This window comes from Aplysia californica, unplaced genomic scaffold (assembly GCF_000002075.1).
Source record: "Aplysia californica isolate F4 #8 unplaced genomic scaffold, AplCal3.0 scaffold00128, whole genome shotgun sequence".
NCBI classification, from domain to species: Eukaryota; Metazoa; Mollusca; class Gastropoda; order Aplysiida; family Aplysiidae; genus Aplysia; species Aplysia californica.
The window spans coordinates 1,084,125-1,102,077 of NW_004797398.1; the positions used below are offsets into that span (position 1 = coordinate 1,084,125).

Consider the following 17,953-nt stretch of genomic DNA (forward strand, 5'->3'; position numbering starts at 1 on the left):
AAGCTCCTGTTCAGTCCATTTAAGTCATCGTTAGAGTTGCGGTGAAAGAGATTTGACCTAATAATTATTAAGTCATAATGATATAACTATAACATGTATTATTACATCTTAGGTGACTTTTGAATCCCAAAGCATTTTTTTAATACTGTAAAATCCTGTGAACACGGATGTAATCACCAGCATCAAGTAGGCACGACCGGTTGGAATGGATTACATGCATACTATGCATGTAATCCAGAAATGCATAGGCATAATACATATGTACACAACCCGTATCAGCCTTCTTATACAATATAGTATAGATCTACATGTACAGAATGACAAAATACTTCATTAATAAAGATTGTTTCGTACTAGCCAAGACGGAATGACTAGAGAGGCCACGGGCTGGATCAGAAGTTGTACTTTTTTATGTGCACTTGCTTAGGAGACGAGTTCATTTTCTTATCTCTTTTTGTCAAGAGTTCCAACAAATAAACTAAAAACCACAGAATTCTGTGACTAAAAACTTAAAAGAAAACCAATGTTATTATTGTGTTGACAGTTGACAGTGACTGGCGACATCGTGAAAGCCAACTTTGACATTGCGTGTTGTGAACGCTAGACCCAGTGGGTGTGAATCAGGTATCGAATGGTGACACAATTTGATATGTAGGCCAGATCTAATCTAGAATCTAGATCTAGATTCTAGACTATGTTACTATTTACTATTTCTTTTAAATATATAATTGTCTTATGGCTATCTGACCTGTTCTTCAACAAAGTCCAAAGTAAGTAAAGTACTGTAAAGGTCGAGTAGCTCCCCCTGAAACTACAGTCATCATAGATCTAGGATCTAAATTTAGATTCTAGATATTCTAGATTCTAGTTAGAAATCTCTTCTATATAGTCTATAGTCTAGTATAGTCTAAGTGATGATAGTTTAGTGGATGACTTAATGCCAAGAACACTGATTAATTTCACAAGTTACAAACAAGCTTCTTAACCCTTAAGATTCTGGTCCCTGAAATGTTTGCCCGATAAGCGCAATCCCACGCGGCGCTCCACAGCTGGTCCCTGATCAGTCGTCGTCCCGCGCGGGCCACGCATTTCGTTTAGTGCGGGGTCTGCATCTGTGTGCTAAAATGTGTGTGTGTCAGTCTGCTTGTGCCTGTGTGTCCATCTGGAACTTACTGCATTGTTTTGCAACGCGAGGCGTTGGTAGAGATAACAGAGCGTCGGTTGAGACGTTCATCCAATGAAATATGAGCATTTTAACCCAGTTAGACACTTGATGGACTCGAAAGGATATTCAGGAAATAGGACTTTCATCTTTCAATGCAAACACCTTTCCTCACTTTTCAAACGATCTAATTCTTACACCAAACGTTGTTTCCTGATGTAAATAAATCATATTTGGTGTTTTTTTAACCATTGTCCTACCAGAGGGAGAAATTTGAGAGCAACTGAATAAAAAAAATATTCGGAAATTATCCCATTTTTTCCCTCTTTCGAACGATTAGTGTCCGCGAGTAACGAACTACTCGTTGGCACTACCCGCAAACGAGTGGACGTGTAACAAACCGGACACATCGGACAGAGACAACAGTTCGTTTAGCGAGCGAGCGGACGGGCGGACCGAGAGACTCCATACATTCGAGCGGACGGACGGACGGGGGAGACTCCTTCCATTGCATACAACTTACAACCCCCCCCCCCCCCCCATAAATTTAAAAAATCACCCTCCTGCCTCACATTGTAGCTAGGCGTTCATGGCGGAAATTTCTCTCCCCCCCCCGGGGTTTGCGATAATTGGAACGTACACAGTGTGACCCACGCACAAGGTGAAAGGTTACACACATGTACTTCGTCACCAGCCTCTCTCACTCCCTGTGGCACCGCTAGGCTAGTGGCTGGAAACATTAGGCCTAATTAACAATAGACCGTGGGTCTAACCTCACGTCGAGTATCTCGTCTGCTAGAGTTTGTCCGTTTGCCCGCCCGCCCAGTGAATAAAATTGTGGAGCGGACCCAAAAAACAAACTGGCTTGAGGTCCGCAATCCGCTCGCTGAGAGAGTCAAATTGTGGAGCGGACCCAAAAAACGAACTGTCTTGAGGTTCGCAGTTCGCTCTCATGGCCGTCCGTTACCCGTTCGCTCTGACTGAATCCGCGAGTAACGAACCCGTCCGTCCGCTCGCCCCAACTCTAATAATAGGTGTGAAACCTGGAAAACTCTGGAAAAGTTATTCGATTTGGTGTAACTTCCAATCTCAGCGTCTCTGATCAACCGACGAGGAGATAATGGGATTATTCTTGTGATCGTAACACTTATTCATTGATCGTATCAGTTTGCTGTAAAAGATGAGGTGTTTACCTGACTGCCGCGGCACGCTCGCATGACCGGTGTCTGACCCCGGCGCCCCGCGGCACAAGCTCGCGGGCGACGTAAGTAGGTCATCGATCGATAAGAGACCTCTTCCGGTTAACCCCGCAGGACTAGAGTTAAGATAGTGATAGTGAAGACAAAGCCCAGGGCGTCTTTATTCGGACTCGAGTCTGAATAACATTTTTTCATATTCGGACTCAAGTCGGAATATGGAAAAATGTTTTATTCGGACTCTAGTCCGGAAAAAAGAAAGTGTCTTCGTTCTATAGATCTAACGTTCAGTGCTTCCAATTTTCCGCCATTTTTTTAGTTTCCCCCACACCTTATCTGCCGATCTGATGCCCGCCACCTCATTGATATGGCGCCCCCACCCCCCTATGTTTCCCACTTTCTTTGTTGTAAAAAAAGGTAAAATTGAAGATGAGCAGACCACCTGGCACCTGCATATTATGAGCTGTGTAAAAAAAAAAAGACCTATTCGTTCAAATACGCAAGCCTGTGTCATCTCTATTGTTTACCATGAAAAAATTGTGTTGCTGTGTAGAGCCGAGCATACGGCAACTTTTGATTCCATAGACCTGCGCACAATTCATTACGTAGATCTACATCAAGACTAGTTTATTATTGTGATAATGATCAGTTGCCGGGGGAAAAAAAGACTGACGCGTATGCAACGTTCAACGCCCGGACCGATAGTGCCCCCCTTCCCCGACACGTACACAGCCACACGTGTGCAGACTGCCCATCCGATCCGGACACACGCTAACGAGCCATTTTTAATTGCTTTTGATGACGTCTTGACAAATAAACATTTATTAAAAGGGCTATGACTTTTCAGGCCGGCCTCAAATTCATCATAAGATAAAAACTCGGCTCCTGCACAAAACGCCTTTTTGCCTGAAGTAATCCCGGTCTCTACCCAGCCTGAGGCGAGTCACGAGTGAAGCAGGAGAGGAAGCCAAAGTCACGAGTCACAGGAAGTCGGAAGTGATGTCATGCTGGACAAGAATCAAGAGTCCGAATAACATTTTTTCATTATATTTGGACTCGAGTCCGAATAGTCACTTCGTAAGACAAAAGTAAGAGTCAAAGGTGCCACTTCTCAGGTTGAATATTGGGAGGACTTTCGTAACGAACGACCAAGTCACTATTAGTCATGAGACGGCAGAATTTTTTAAAGTGAAGAAACTTGCATTTTTCCGCAGGTTTTGGAATTTTTATCTAATTTTTTTTTTTTTTTTTTGGCTCAAGAACACCTTTCTTGTCCATTAGGCTATTATGGAACACATTTAGCTGAAAAGGCAAAAATAAAGTAAATTTTCAGTTTCCATGGGGACTCCTCTCAAGCTAAGGAATTAAAACTAAACCTCAGTTGCCATTTTCTCACACTAACTTTACCTCTGAAACCTCCTTCAATCGCCAATTTGTATCCAAGATAGTTGGGTATTTTTTTCATGGAAAGCAAAATAAAAGAAAAAGCAATATTCTCTTTCTACTCCTATAGAAGGGATTTTGGGTTCAGACCACAGGTCACAAGTATAGGCTAGAGAAATCATGATGCTTCATTTGGATGCCTTATCTACAGGATTTATAATAAAAATGGTACAACATGTCATATATATATACAGTCGAACCTGTAGGCTATAAGACGGAATCGCAAGGGAGCCAGAAAAAAATTCCGTCTTAGACAGGGGAATTTAGGGGGAGATGGGGGGGGGTTCAAAGGCCCTGCCGGTGGGATCAAGGATCGCTTGTCCGACCGGCAAGCTTTGATCAAAACTTCACACCTCTCAAGTGCTATCCTGTCTGATAATGATATAATGCGTCAGTCTTACTTATTCAGTTACAACCAGTGCTTGCCTTTCATAGGACCACTGTAGATAAAAAACAGACGTTTGAACATCTCCTTTGCTTCCACCGTTAGCCCCACCCATTGGTGTAACAAGCGTTGTCAACCAATGCCTCCCCTCACTGCTTCATGTAACAACATTTCGAGGAACTCTTTTCTCGGCTGGCCGTACCAGGGCAGCAGGCATTGGTCAATCAAATTTCACACCTCCTTCTTCTGGCTTCCCAGGAAAGTTTCCGTAGTGGCTCGCAGCTCGAGCGCTCTCTGGGGCAGTCGCGAGATTTCACACCCACACTACCCTGACCATCTGCATTGCTCAGGTCTCACATGATGGGGTAACATCTACCCCCAAATTGCACCCCTACTCCCCTTCCTCGCCCAGCGGCATGGCCATGGTGTTAAGTGTAGAGCCGGAGGAACCAAACTTTCGAGTTTTGTTCCGTCTTAGAAGACAAGTGAAAACCTTGGAAGGGAGCGGATTTTTCTTTCCGTTTCCGCGTTGGACAGGTTTCCATTTTATACAGGTAATTAAAGAGAAATATATCAAGGGGGGAGCGGGCAGGTTCCGTTAAGACAGGTTTCCGTTTTATACAGGTTTCCGTTAAGGCAGGTCGACTGTAATCAACGGAAAGAGAACGTCATAATGTAAGGGAGGTTAGCAATATGACAGAAGACAGGCGAAAGAAAATGGGGAGATAATTTTTTTACGACTAATATTTGATCGACTCACCATAATTTGCTGGGCTTGAAAACTGCTACAATCCAAAGCAATTGTCATATTATGAAAGTATATATCCATTTTGTTACACACCAGTTTTTGTTTGAAGTCTATGTCATTCCTGAGTCAAATAATCACAATTTAAAATGGCGTCACACTGTCAAAAAAAAATCCCCCGAGCCCCCTCCCGCAGTAAATAAGACTTTACTGATTGTGGTACTTGTAGAAGCACCCTATTGCACATAGGTGTGGCTTATCAGATCACCCTATGCAGTTGAAACGTGTTCTCTTTCTGATCCCCGGTCCACTACTGAGAATGCATCTCTGACATCAGTGCCATCAAAGTCGATGAGGTGGACATTGCCTTGGTAGGGCTCAATGAAATTTCCTCCATTGGCTGTTCTAGATTTTCTGGAAGGGGTAGCTACAACAGGTGTGGGGGTGATACTTGCAGCAAGTGCCTTGAGCTCATCTATCAAGCACTACTTGAATGCCTTGAAAGTGCTTTTTTTTTTTTTTTTTTTTCATTAGGCCTGCTCAACACAAACAAAATGTGGGCGTTGATTTGCGCTACTTCGAGGGACCATTTTAAAAAAATTTTCAACCATTTTCTTGTTTTGTGATTGTGCGTAGGAAATCATCTGGTCGCCCTTGTCACAACCATTCATGAAGTTGTTGTAATCTTGTATCATGACAGGCTTTGACACCTGCCGACGTCCTTCCCTGTTCTCGGTTGATCCAACGCGGGAATTCGTTGACACCACGATACGGGGTTTCTTTGCTGCACTTTCTTGTCCTTCCATGTGATGCAAAGGATATCCTTTTCTTCATGGTAGGAATAACCTTCCTCGAGGTGTTTGAGTCAAAGTGTCTTTAGTTGAGGAGGGAAGTCACATCTGTTCACATTCAGGATACCCGTATAGTAATGCCAAGGAGATGACATGTATGTTTTGAGGATTGCCGAGGTGTTATACCGATCAGTGAAGATGTAGTGTTCACTCTGCTGTAGCGGTTCCATAAGAGTTTTGAAGACTCTCTCAGCGTTTGAAAAGTCTTCATCACTCTCAGGAATGTAAGCGGTATCTTTGCCAAAGTACACCAGCAAATTGTAAATGTACCCTGTAGTAGAGTCGCAGAGCCCCAACATCTTGATGTGGTGTTTTCTCGGCTTTATGACGTTGTGCTGCTTGTGTGTAAAAATCTACCTTTCCCGCTTGTGACCATTTCATCCACGGAGACGTTTTGGAAAGGGTAGAATGCTGCCTGTAAATTCTTGAGCAGAACATTGATAAATGGTTCTATTTTTGCTTTGCCTTCTGCTGTGGACTCGTTCACTTGAACCATGCTGTGAAACACACAGAAGTTGAAATTTTCTCCTGGAAAACATTTGTCCGTACCAGGGTGTGTGCATGTCTCCTCGTAGACCAGTAGTCAGCGACATAGGTGCGTGGTTCCGTTCCCATGGCAATGAGTACGGCCAGAAATTTATATATTCTCGTACCGACCGACTGGTTCCCTGGCAGCGAAACTGGAATGCTTAATGAGTGGGGTGTGTTTTTTTATTTGAATATCTGCATATATGCGTTGATCTCACTGATCAAATTATCTATTGCGGCGTTATCTTGCAATGCAAAAAAAAAATTAAAAGTGCATTTTCTCCCAAGTCCTGCTTAGACCCACATACTCCACGAAAGTGGAAATCCAATTGTGTTGCTTGCAGAGGCCCTACTTGCAACCACCCGTGGTCTTCGTTTTCTGCGCCTCTTGCTGCAGCCCTTGTCCTTGTTGTTTGGGTTAACCTGAGCACCTTGTGTTGCTTGCAGCAGCATCCTTGCTTTTTTTCCTTTGTATTTTCGTTTTCCTTTACCAGTGCTAGTACTGGGAACTGGTTCATTATCTTAACTGCCACGGAGTCTGATTCATCATCATTAGATCTAGATTGATTTCTCACAGTCAAGATGTTCTCATCAGGATCATTGTCTGAATCACTTAGAATATCAAATTCGCCCCTGATATCGTCACTATCACGTCTATCACTCATGTCATCATTACTAGATCTGTCACACAAAGCATCTCCTGATGAAGTGGGCGTATCCTTGTTTGTGTTTACGTTGGAAACTAAACAGCACTGTTGTAGCAGATAGATTTTCCACTCAAAGAAACCGCCAAACAATGCAAAGTGACGCTTTCCAACAAATTTCGCCTCTGAAAATTTGTATTTGTGCAATACCACTTAATATAAAGTCAATTTAAAATAGCAATACTATGCCGACCAATGAGTCGGTCCTTGACAAGAATGAGTTAAGATGATACCAATAACTCAACATGCCCAAAAATGGACGAATGCCTGATACCACCCCGTCATGACACATATGAAACTGAAAATTAAAAGTAAGTTAATATGCAAATGTTGTAACTTAAACAAAGCAAACTTGCAGCAATAGGTATCATAATGAAAGCACTTGAACTTAGAGCAAAGAAATTAAAGGGACAGCGGGAAAGGTGGGTTTCAAAATGTTCACTCTGTAGTTTTGTACTTTAGATTTTCTTTTTTCCACAGGAAAAAGTCTGTAGCAGTGATCCCAACATCATAAGGAGGATGGCTTCACAGGCTTCTGAGAATGGTGATCAAAGCAGAATCACGATGGAATTGATGCGTTGCACAAACTTTGCTGCCATTAAGCACAAAGATCAGCGGAGGAAGGACAAGGAAAAGACACCATATGTTAATCATGTCATTGGTAAGAAACTGAATAGTTGGGGCAAAGGAGACTCTTTTTTTCAGTCCATTTATGACAGTAACGGCCTCTGTTATTACAGGAACTTCGATATAACATTGATAAATCAAATCCCCATTTTTTTTTTCTCTATAAGTGTAAGTAATATGAACCTGGCTATAACAGGTTTGAATTTGCACAGACTTGGATGTAACAGTGATCTTGCAGTGCATGACCTGCTTTCGATGCGTCACATTGTTAAAATTTGTCTCAACCAAGATATTTTTCCTGTTTGTATGAACGTGATCACTTGTCCGAACACATACCCCCCCCCCCCCCCCCCCCTTCCTATAGTGTTGGGATCACTGATCGATTCTGTCTCAGTGTCAGCAAAACAGCCCACTGGAAAAGGATCTGTGGAAATCAAATATAATGTAAATATAGTAAGCTGAAAGTGCAATGATACTGGTAGTTTCCCTTGAAAATGGTTATAACAGGACTCCATTATAACAGGGAAGACTGCCGGTCCCATCTGTACTGTTATATATCCAAGTTTGACTGTACAAACTCCCAAGTTTTTGTGAGAGCTTTCCAAATTCTGTCTGGAGCTCGAGTGTGCCACTTTCGTCATATCCAGTTTAGTGACCTCACTTCTTGCTCTCCCATGTCTCTCTGTTAAATGCAGAATCATAGTTTCATGTCTTTCTAACATTGCTACTCTAAGATTGAAACTTTTATGCTGTATAGTCTGCTTATTTTGACCTGCTTTGGAAAGTGAATTTGATGTCAATATAAAAAAATTTTGATAAATGAAAATATAAAGCCGAAGAGGAAAAAAACAAGGGGAGGTCAGCAGTAAAAGACAACACTACTTTTTTAAGCTGGTTGCTTACCTTGATTCTTGAAACTAACAAGAGGAGGGGTTGGAGTTGCGGTACCAAAGACCGAGCAGCGCGAGGCGCACACTACACACCAGCTTAAACTTAGTTGTAGCATCCTTGTAAGGCTTGTATATAATGGCCGCTTGCTGGGAAAAGTGGAAAGGCGAGGCACTAACTCACTGACCATGGCACTTGTCGGTTACAGGCTGAGAATGGGATGGGTAGGGGAGTGAGCTATCGGGAGTGGGGGTAGGGAGGTGATGCCCAGCGCGCGAGACGGTCACATCTGTGAGGCACTGTACTGTGTCGGAGACTACACTGTGTAGGCCCTAAATAACCTACTTAAGCCTGGTGTGTCGATATAGGCTATTTGGCAGGTATGTGGACTTAATGAAGAACTAATGCGTTGACTGCTAGCATGGCTTTTTCCTAGGGATGTAGACTTGCTAAAAACTGAGACGCCATCTGGCGTCGCTACTATCCGGCCCTCAAGTTCGAATTTATAAAGCCGATTACGACCTAGAAGGCTCTATATCCTATGCAGATTATAAAATTAGCTCCAAAACATAAAAAAACGAACGAATGAGTGCATGAAGTCTAATTATTTATTAAAACATTTTTTTAAATAAACAAATTGAAGCGATTTGGGATATCTACCTAGGTTTCGGCCTTGCAACCGAACTTGACCCCCAAAGCCAGAAGCTCAGCTTTGGGGTCAAGTTCAGGGAATTCGACTCTAGACCCGACTTTCATGCCGGCCTACTTTTTCCCCCGTTTATGTTCATGGGCTTCGCCAGGTGCCCAGGAAACGTCGAAAAAGCAGAGTGGGCCAAAATTAAAGTCAATTTAATAACAAAATTTGTTTAGTGAAGATATTGAAGAAAATATTTTGTATTTGGAAATCCTTGGTTTTTCTACCTATCTTTATTCTATGCATTGCAACTTCCCTTAGCTCAAAGAAATTCTCTGGTCCCATGAAGTTCGTGTCAACATGTTCTTACTGTAGTTGGTAGGACTATATAGAATGTCCTTATTTTTTTTTCTCCTCATTTCCCCCCCCCCCCCCCCAACCCCCCCTCTCCGCCTTCTTCCCAGGAGTGGCCCACATTTTAACAGCTGAAGCAGGTGTTACAGACATTAGTGTCTTACAGGTGAGTAGTTTAAGCCTCATGTGAGGAAGTATTTGATTTAAGCAAAGGCTTTAGATATCATGCAGAAAGAAAGTAGAATGTGTCAGCATTTTTATGGAATAATGTGTTCAGTTGTCTCCCTGCTAGGCTTATGGACAAGTCATTTAAAAGTGGTTCTAAATGAAGATGTATATGATATTTTTATTATTCCACTGAGGTTGAATTTATTGTTCACATATTGGGGGGGGGGGGGCTCTCGAACAACTTCATGAATGAGGGTCAATTTCACATCATCTGTTCAGTTTCTTGCTGACAATACAAGGATGAAATGGGGGCTCTATAAATTTGCCGAAAAGGTCTCCCATAAACATTTCTATTATCACTACCTTTTTTTTATACTTTGTCTTCTTGTATTCATCTTTGATGGTTTTTTGCTTGGTTACTTTTGTATGGCTTTTAATTGTATCCCAGAGCAGTATTAATTTTGAAGTGTAGTTTTCGTCAGTAAAATTACAGACTTTTTTCTCACTACTCTGGGAAATTAAACATTTAATTTCATTACCTTTTGACTTTCCTTTTTGGGTAAACATTTGCAATAATAAAAAAGATATCAAGATCTGTGGTTTAGAATTTTTCGACAGTTTTGCTGTCAAGATTGCTGCTCAGAAAATGAGACTGTTTTGACAGATTCTATTGCTACCTGGCTACCTGGAAATAAACCTACATGTATGAGTTCCTAATATATTGGGGGGGGGGGGGGGGGGGGGGAGTCATGATTGTCTAAAATCAATTTGATTCTACCAGTATTAGATATTATTGTTCTGTCCTTTTGAACAATGGCTCCAAATGATGTATCTCATTCTGCTAATTGCAATGACATAATATCTTAAAATTGAGGAGTGGGAATTTAGAATGTTGTTATTTCTAGGTTTCTGAATTATAACTGATCTTTCTTTGAAAGGTGTTAAACGTGCTAACCTCTGCAATTATTTGTTTCTCTACCTAATTTGGTTCCTTTTTGCAGGCCGCCCTGCTGCATGACACTGTTGAGGACACGGACACCACATTTGAAGAGCTGGAGCAAGAATTTGGAGAACATGTGACAAGTAAATGAACATGTGAGGCAACAGAGCAAACTTAGTTATGAACAGAGGTTGTTGGGTGTAGGGGTCAGGAGATACAGAGGTCACTGGGTGCACAGGTCACTGTGTATAGAGGTCTTTGGGTGTAAGAAACAATCTGTCTTGGGATGCATGAGCAAAAGTGTCTCTGGGTATAGGCTATTATTCTATAGAAGTCATGGTGTATGAAGGTCACCACTCAAAAAAGTGAAAATGAAAATTATATATGTAAAAACACTGTGGTAGCGGTCAGGGTCACTCCATGGAATAAAATCATAAATATCGGTAGCAAGCGCTTATCAGAAAGTTAATTAAAGAGTTGTCTTACTACACATTTTTTCCGCACTTTCATGTCTCCTGCCTTTGCTCTGAAGTAAGAGACCTGTTCCTATGGGCCTGAGTTACCTAGCGAATACCAGTTTGAGCTGAATTAGCATCATGATAGCATCCTTTATTTAGATTTTCTTGCTGTGATATCTTTTTTCCACTACTCCTTGTTAGTGAGCCTGTTCTTATGATTAAGTCTGAGATGTTGCATCACAATTAAGAACTCTTATTTTCAGAACCTATGGTATGAAATCTATACTGAATTAAAAATATGTTCTCTTTGGGACTTGCCAGGTCTGTTTTTCCATATCTCGGGGGGGGGGGGGGGGGGGGGGTTGTTGTTGTTTGATTGTTTTTCATGTTGATTACCTTTATCATGCTGGGTTCAGAAAACTTCTTGAAATCTAAAATATGTTTAAAAATCTAAAATAAATACAAGCTCTCCTTTGGAGTGTAAGATACCATATGTCAGCTTCAGGCTACTGCTTGTGGGTGTCAGATATCAGTAAAGAAAGGGTTTGAACTGATTTTTAATTGAAACCATTGAACAAACCGGTATACACGATGAACATTTAGATGTTTGTCAGTTACTAAGCCACAAATAAAAACCTGTGCTATACAGCTAATTATATTCAACAATAATCCTTTACGTTCACTTTCTTTTACAACAGTATCTAGAAGCATTTGAAGGTCCTTTTCGGAGCCTGCTATTAAAACTGTGTCATCTGCATACCTGATGTTATTAATATTTTCTCCATTAACTTTGAAGAATATCCAGGCCTCAAAGTAAATGGAGAAAATATTAATAACATCAGGTATGCTGTTGTTGTTGTTGTTGTTATCGATCCAGCAACAGCTGGGCTCTCGCCCTTCTGTCCAATGCCATGTAGTGATAAGTGCAGGTTTGCTGCAGCTGCTGTAAAGTTCCATAGAGTGTGTTGTCACTGTTAGGTCTCGGAGGGAGAAGGGTAGCTCTGATGTCATTTAGGGCTGTGCAGTGGAACAGATGATGATCCACAGTCTCATATGCATAGTCACACAAGGGACACATTGGGGGAAGTTCCGGGTTTATTCTGTTCAGGTGGAAGTTGAGCTGTATATGTTCTGTTCGTAGGCGGAAGATCATGGTCTGTTTCTTTCTCTGTATGTGGTTGATATTGTCATTCCTTTTTGTTGTGGTCATATGTTTGAAAACTGCTCTGCCTGTCTTTCCCAGGGTCCATCTGTTCATCCAATCTTGTTTGTTGTTGCTTTTGATGATTTGTTTTGCAGTGTTGTATGAAGTTGGAATGTTGGGTTGTTCCTGTCTAGATCCCCGTTTGGCGAGTGTGTCTGCTCTGTCATTTCCAGGTATATCTGAGTGTCCGGGGACCCACTGCATTACTAGGTTGATGACACAGAATGTTATCAGATGATGGGATCCAAACAGTATATGGGTCAAATCTTGGTTTAGATGATGGTCATTTTCTATGGCTTGTAATACTGATAGTGAGTCAGTGAAAATCACAGTGCTCTGTGCTTTTCCAGGATGAGTGTCAAAAACTGTACGGAGATGGTACAGTGCTGTTTTAATTGCCTCAGGTATGCAGATGACACGGTTTTAATAGCAGGCTCCGAAAAGGACCTTCAAATGCTTCTAGATACTGTTGTAAAAGAAAGTGAACGTAAAGGATTATTGTTGAATGTAAAGAAAACAGAATGCATGGTAATATACAGAATGCATGGTAATATCCAAAAAAGCAGCAAATCCTAGTTGTAATCTCATTAGCAAAGGTGAAAAGATCAAACAAGTCCAACAGTTTAAATATCTAGGATATATGATGACATCTGATGCCAAATCTTCCGCAGAAATAAAAAGGAGAACTGCAATGGCTAAGGCTAGTTTCAATAAAAATGAGCCCAATCCTGAAAAATAGAAACATATCAATGAACACCAAAATGAAAGTCATGAAATGCTATGTTTGGTCAACCCTTCTTAATGGCTGTGAATGCTGGACAATCACTAAAGACAGTGAAAATAAAATAGAGGCAACAGAAATGTGGTTTCTTAGGGGACTGCTAAGAGTATCGTTGAAGGAAAAGAAATCAAATGAGGCAGTGCTTGATGAAGCTCACGTGGGACGCTCAATGTTAAAAACAATCAGGAAATGACAAATGCAGTTTTTGGGACACCTGAATAGACATAAGGGTCTTGAACATCTAGCTCTCACTGGCAAAATTGAGGGCAAGCGAGGCAGGGGTAGGCCCAGAACAACATACTTAGGGAACCTAAACAAATGGGTAACAGGGAAAGATCAGGGAAACGTAGCTTTTCTGAGAGCATCCGAGCAAAGGAATGAATGGAAAATCATGATCGCCGATGTCTGTCGCAGATCTGGCACTGGATGATGATGATACAGCTAACCCTACTTAGGAGTTATAGCTGACTGGTAGAATCTTTATTTATTTTGTTTGTGTCTTCTTAATGCCAGACACTCTTCATGCCTGTATATTTCTAACTGGATTTGGTGTAGAAATCTAAAGTGGGGCTATTTTTTATGTTCTCTGTTTATCATAGTTTATGGATTTATTTAGAAGTAAAATTTCGTGTTTATTTTTTACTAGTTTATTCTGTATTAACAAAAGCCAAAGTCAATCTGCTGGTAACAATAGCAATACACTAGATGAAATCGGTACAACACTTTTCCCACTTCACAAAGGCAGAACACAGTAAAAGGCTGGTTCTCTTCAACTTTGGCAAACAAATGCAGCAGCTAAATATCCCCATGCGACAAATGTGTGTTGTGAACACTCAGAAATTCTGAACTCCTGATGCGTCTCATCCAGGTATTGTAAGAGAAGTAAGTGATGACAAGACACTCGGCAAGGCGGACAGGAAAAGGCAACAGATTGAGCATGCGCCTCACTCCAGCTACAAGGCCAAACTAGTAAAACTGGCGGACAAGTTGTACAACCTGCGAGATTTGAAACGATGCACACCTTGCGGTAAGTGACGATAGGGTTAGGTGCCCGAATAATTGGGTTCTCAGACTCACAACTGTAAGGTTGTGGGTTTGAATCCTGTCAGGGGCCCCGACGTTGTGTCCTTGGGAAGGATACTTTGCATGAATTTTCCTCACTTCACCCAAATGGAAATTTGTACCCAGCTATTGACAGTGAAATATCTTGTCATTTTGTCAGTGTTTTAGTAGGTGCAATCCGCAGCTTGCACTGTATGCTTCATAGTATTGCATGTCAATATAATGCAAGTAGTTGGTGATCAACTTTTTTGTACGTAACTTAGTGACTGGGTGTTCTACACCCGTACATTTTTAGTAGAGCAAGCAGTCCGCGGGATATTTTGTAGAAACTATTAAAGACTTACTTATCTGTTCATATGGCTTTGACAACAAAGTACTAGCTTTAACTTTAAATAAGCAAATGTGAGGCAGCGTGGTGGAATCTGGCTCTCGTCCAAATAATCAAAATGAAGAAACCTGCATTTTTCCGCAGGTTTGTGAATTTTTATCAAATTTTTGTTCTTTGGCTCAACACCTTTCATGCTCAATAAAGAACTCATTTCTGTGTTGATTTTTCCGGAAAACGTTGATTAAAGGCACAAAAAATGTAAATTTTCAGTTACCAAGGACTTTTAAGCTAAAGAAATAACTAATCTTTGATGGCCATTTTCTCACTAATTTTACCTCTGAAAATAGGTGACTCCCACCTCCTTCATTCACAAATATCTCGACTTGTATTCAAGATAAATGGATATTTTTTTCATTCAAATAAACACAAGTGAACAAGCTTTAAGATGATACCAATAACTCGACATGCCCAAAAATTGACGAGAGCCTGATTCCAACTCGCTGCCTCACAAATATATAATTCATTAGTCTTTGAACATAGTTTTCATTTCATGTAATGATGTATTTATTTAACCCATTTGAACAGAACTGAAGGTTGAATGTTTTAGAAAAATTTGAATTACATGGCATCATGTGTAACAGAAGTCTAATTAAAATGGTAAGTGTGTAATTTGCACATAACATGGTTTGCAGTTACAGTGCTTGCACCGATTACTGGACATGATGAGCCTACCAACTTTTTGTTACTTCAATAATATCTGGCAAAGAATGCATAGTGCTAAGTAGCCTACAAGAACGTTCTTTTCTTGCTCGCTTGAAGAGACACAAAAGATTTTTTTTATTAAGAGAAGTCTTGGATGCTTTTTTTTTTGGTGCCTTGTTCAAATGAAGGACGAGTTCTGTTCTACAATGATGCCAGATTTTCTTTGGTTCAGCCGGGTTTACAGTTAAGAGAGGTTGCTCAAATAAAAGGAAAAAAAATCAGATTTTTTTTTCGTACTGTTTACTGCTGTTTTCAGGTTTAACCATGTTTGGTGAGTAAGCAGACCCCTTTGTACTTTAATAAATGTCATACATAGCAAATGCTCAGTAGAATGTTAATGCAAAAGGGAAAGTCCTCAACTAAGTACAAACAATTAAAATTTGTGTTTTTTCTCCTCTCCCCCCCAATCTCTCCCCTCCAGGCTGGACCTCTGCACGAGTACAAGAATACTTTGGGTGGGCTGCGCAGGTCGTGGCTGGACTGCGGGGAACCAACCAGAACATGGAGGACAGTCTGGACCAGCTGTTTAAGGAGTTCAAGGTGGCCTCAGGCTAGATGATGATCTCACAGCCTGTTACACTGGGGGAGGTTATGACTCGTCGCTGTCGCTGTCACCCTCACAGGTGTAAATGGGCACTCTAAAAATAGATCTGAAAAATCGTGTACTACCACCAAAGGTGGAAACCTTTCTAGGGTTGTGGGCTGGGGTGGGGGAATGCTTCTCCGTCCCCCACACCCCACCGCCACCACCACATTCCCTTTTTGTGGAAGGGGGTGGGGGAGAGGGAATGCTCTCCCCTTTTCAAACTCATTTTTAACACATTACGCCCTAACTCGCCTGGGACCGCCCGAGAATTCCCTTACGCGCTCCACTCTGACTCGCCGACCTAGCGTCTTTAGAAACAAAGTCTCTGGGGCCGAGATTTTGATTTACATAATTATTGCAAAAGATTTTTTCTTTCGTTTGATACCGAAACGAAATTTTTCGGGATCGCGTTACCGACACTTCGTAGGTGTCTCGACTTGTTGAAAAGCGACACAATTGAGTTCAGAAAAGGAAATAACGATGGACTTGACAAACCAGATGGCTCAGATTATGATGAAAACGTTGTAGCAAGAGTTTGGGGCGATTCCGATTGATCAGACGTAGAAAATCTAGAATTTAGATCTAGTGCCCGACCGCGAGGCTGAGTCTGAGAGTGAGAGTGACGGGTCGGACACCCCGATTGAACTAAAGTTAGAACATTTCCAACAGTTAGTGCTTACATAAAGTTATATTTTTCTGAAACTACATTCATTTTTCGTTTTCACTTTTATTTTTTCTGGATTTGGGGAATTTTTTTTTGTATTTTTAAAATGTGTTTCTTGAAGGCTTGTATTCACAGGAGGTGGGTTCCTACCCCTTACCTGGGATCTAGGAATGGACTTCCTTAGGGTGTAATGTGTTAAAAAAATGTTAAGAGTTAAAAATTCTGCACTTTAAAACCCATGTTCACATTCCTTAGCCAGATGATTAAGATATATATTGTCAGTTTATTTTTCTACACAACATGACAGGGAGGGCATGAAAATGTGAGGTATTTTCATCCTTGCATCCCTTGTCACGTTCAACTTGTGGCTGTCACTTGTTTTCAGGGGCTTTTTGTTGGTTTTTTTAGGTATGTGTAAGGTCTGCCACTTTTGACTGAGTTTTAACACCATGAGGCCTTAATAATACGAGTGATCGCTTGTTAATAACTTAGTGATCAATTACAGGAAAATGTGGCTGTGATTTTACTCCCTCTCTATTTTCATGGCTTACACTTACACAAAAAGAATGTGACCGGGACTAAGCGTTTCATGCCTACTGGAAGTAAAAAAGCTCTGCTTTGAATGTTATATAGCATGCAATTCTTTCACAGTGACTTCTAGTCCTTGGCAAGATTACTTTCAATGTTCATGTATAAGCAGTTATATTGTCTTTTTCCTAATTTTGAACTTTTGTTAATTCTACTTAGTTTTTTTATCCAGGCTACCCACTGAGCCACTGTTCAAATTATATTACAATCTTACAGGTGAGCCATTAAACTGAATGTTGTCACCAATAAAACAAACTCTTTGCAAGCATCCCAAGTCAATATGGTTAAGAATATAATTTGGAAAAATAACTGTCTTATCTTAAAGCTAATGGTGTTTTCTTGGTAATAACATTCAGTTTTTGGGCTCTCCTGTTAACCCTATCCGTACGCCCTTTGGTCATTTTGTACCCCCGCGGTTGTATTCTTCACATTCTAGTATACTTCTAGTACAAAGATATCTTTGATTTGAAACCTTCAGTATTTCTAAAAAAGTCATTTTGACAGACAGCTATGCGAAGCGCACGAGTAAATTTCCTCATTGGAAAGTGGTTGCTCAGAGTTCCCCACGTCATATATATGGATACGATACTAAAACACAACATACAGATAGGGTTAAACTGTAAAAACTGCGTACCGGCGGGCAGTATTGCATACAGATGTGAGTCATTTTTGGCCGCCTTTGAGATACATCTGTAGTAAGCAATACTGCCTGCGTACTGTATTTTTTAAAATGACGGCAATATGCCTATATGTCATTTTTTGAAGTTTTGAGAAAAATTAAAGGAAAAGAGAACGCCCAAATCAGAACCATGATGTAGGCACTCATTGCTATTTGAAAACTAAGAAGGAAATAACCTTGATGTTTATATTATAATATCAGCTTTGTCTGGAAAAC

At 40.9% G+C, this 17,953-nt stretch overlaps 1 protein-coding gene across 1 annotated transcript; it reads left to right on the top strand.

Moving 5' to 3' along the window:
* Positions 1–428: 428 nt before the first annotated feature.
* On the top strand, positions 429–16,146 carry LOC101846573 (guanosine-3',5'-bis(diphosphate) 3'-pyrophosphohydrolase MESH1). The gene is made up of 6 exons (XM_005096421.3): positions 429–624; positions 7,495–7,675; positions 9,628–9,683; positions 10,687–10,768; positions 13,937–14,095; positions 15,642–16,146. Exons 2-6 carry the CDS (start codon positions 7,534–7,536, stop codon positions 15,773–15,775), a joined length of 573 nt encoding a protein of 190 aa, XP_005096478.1. The 5' UTR covers positions 429–624; positions 7,495–7,533; the 3' UTR covers positions 15,776–16,146.
* Positions 16,147–17,953: the final 1,807 nt, after the last annotated feature.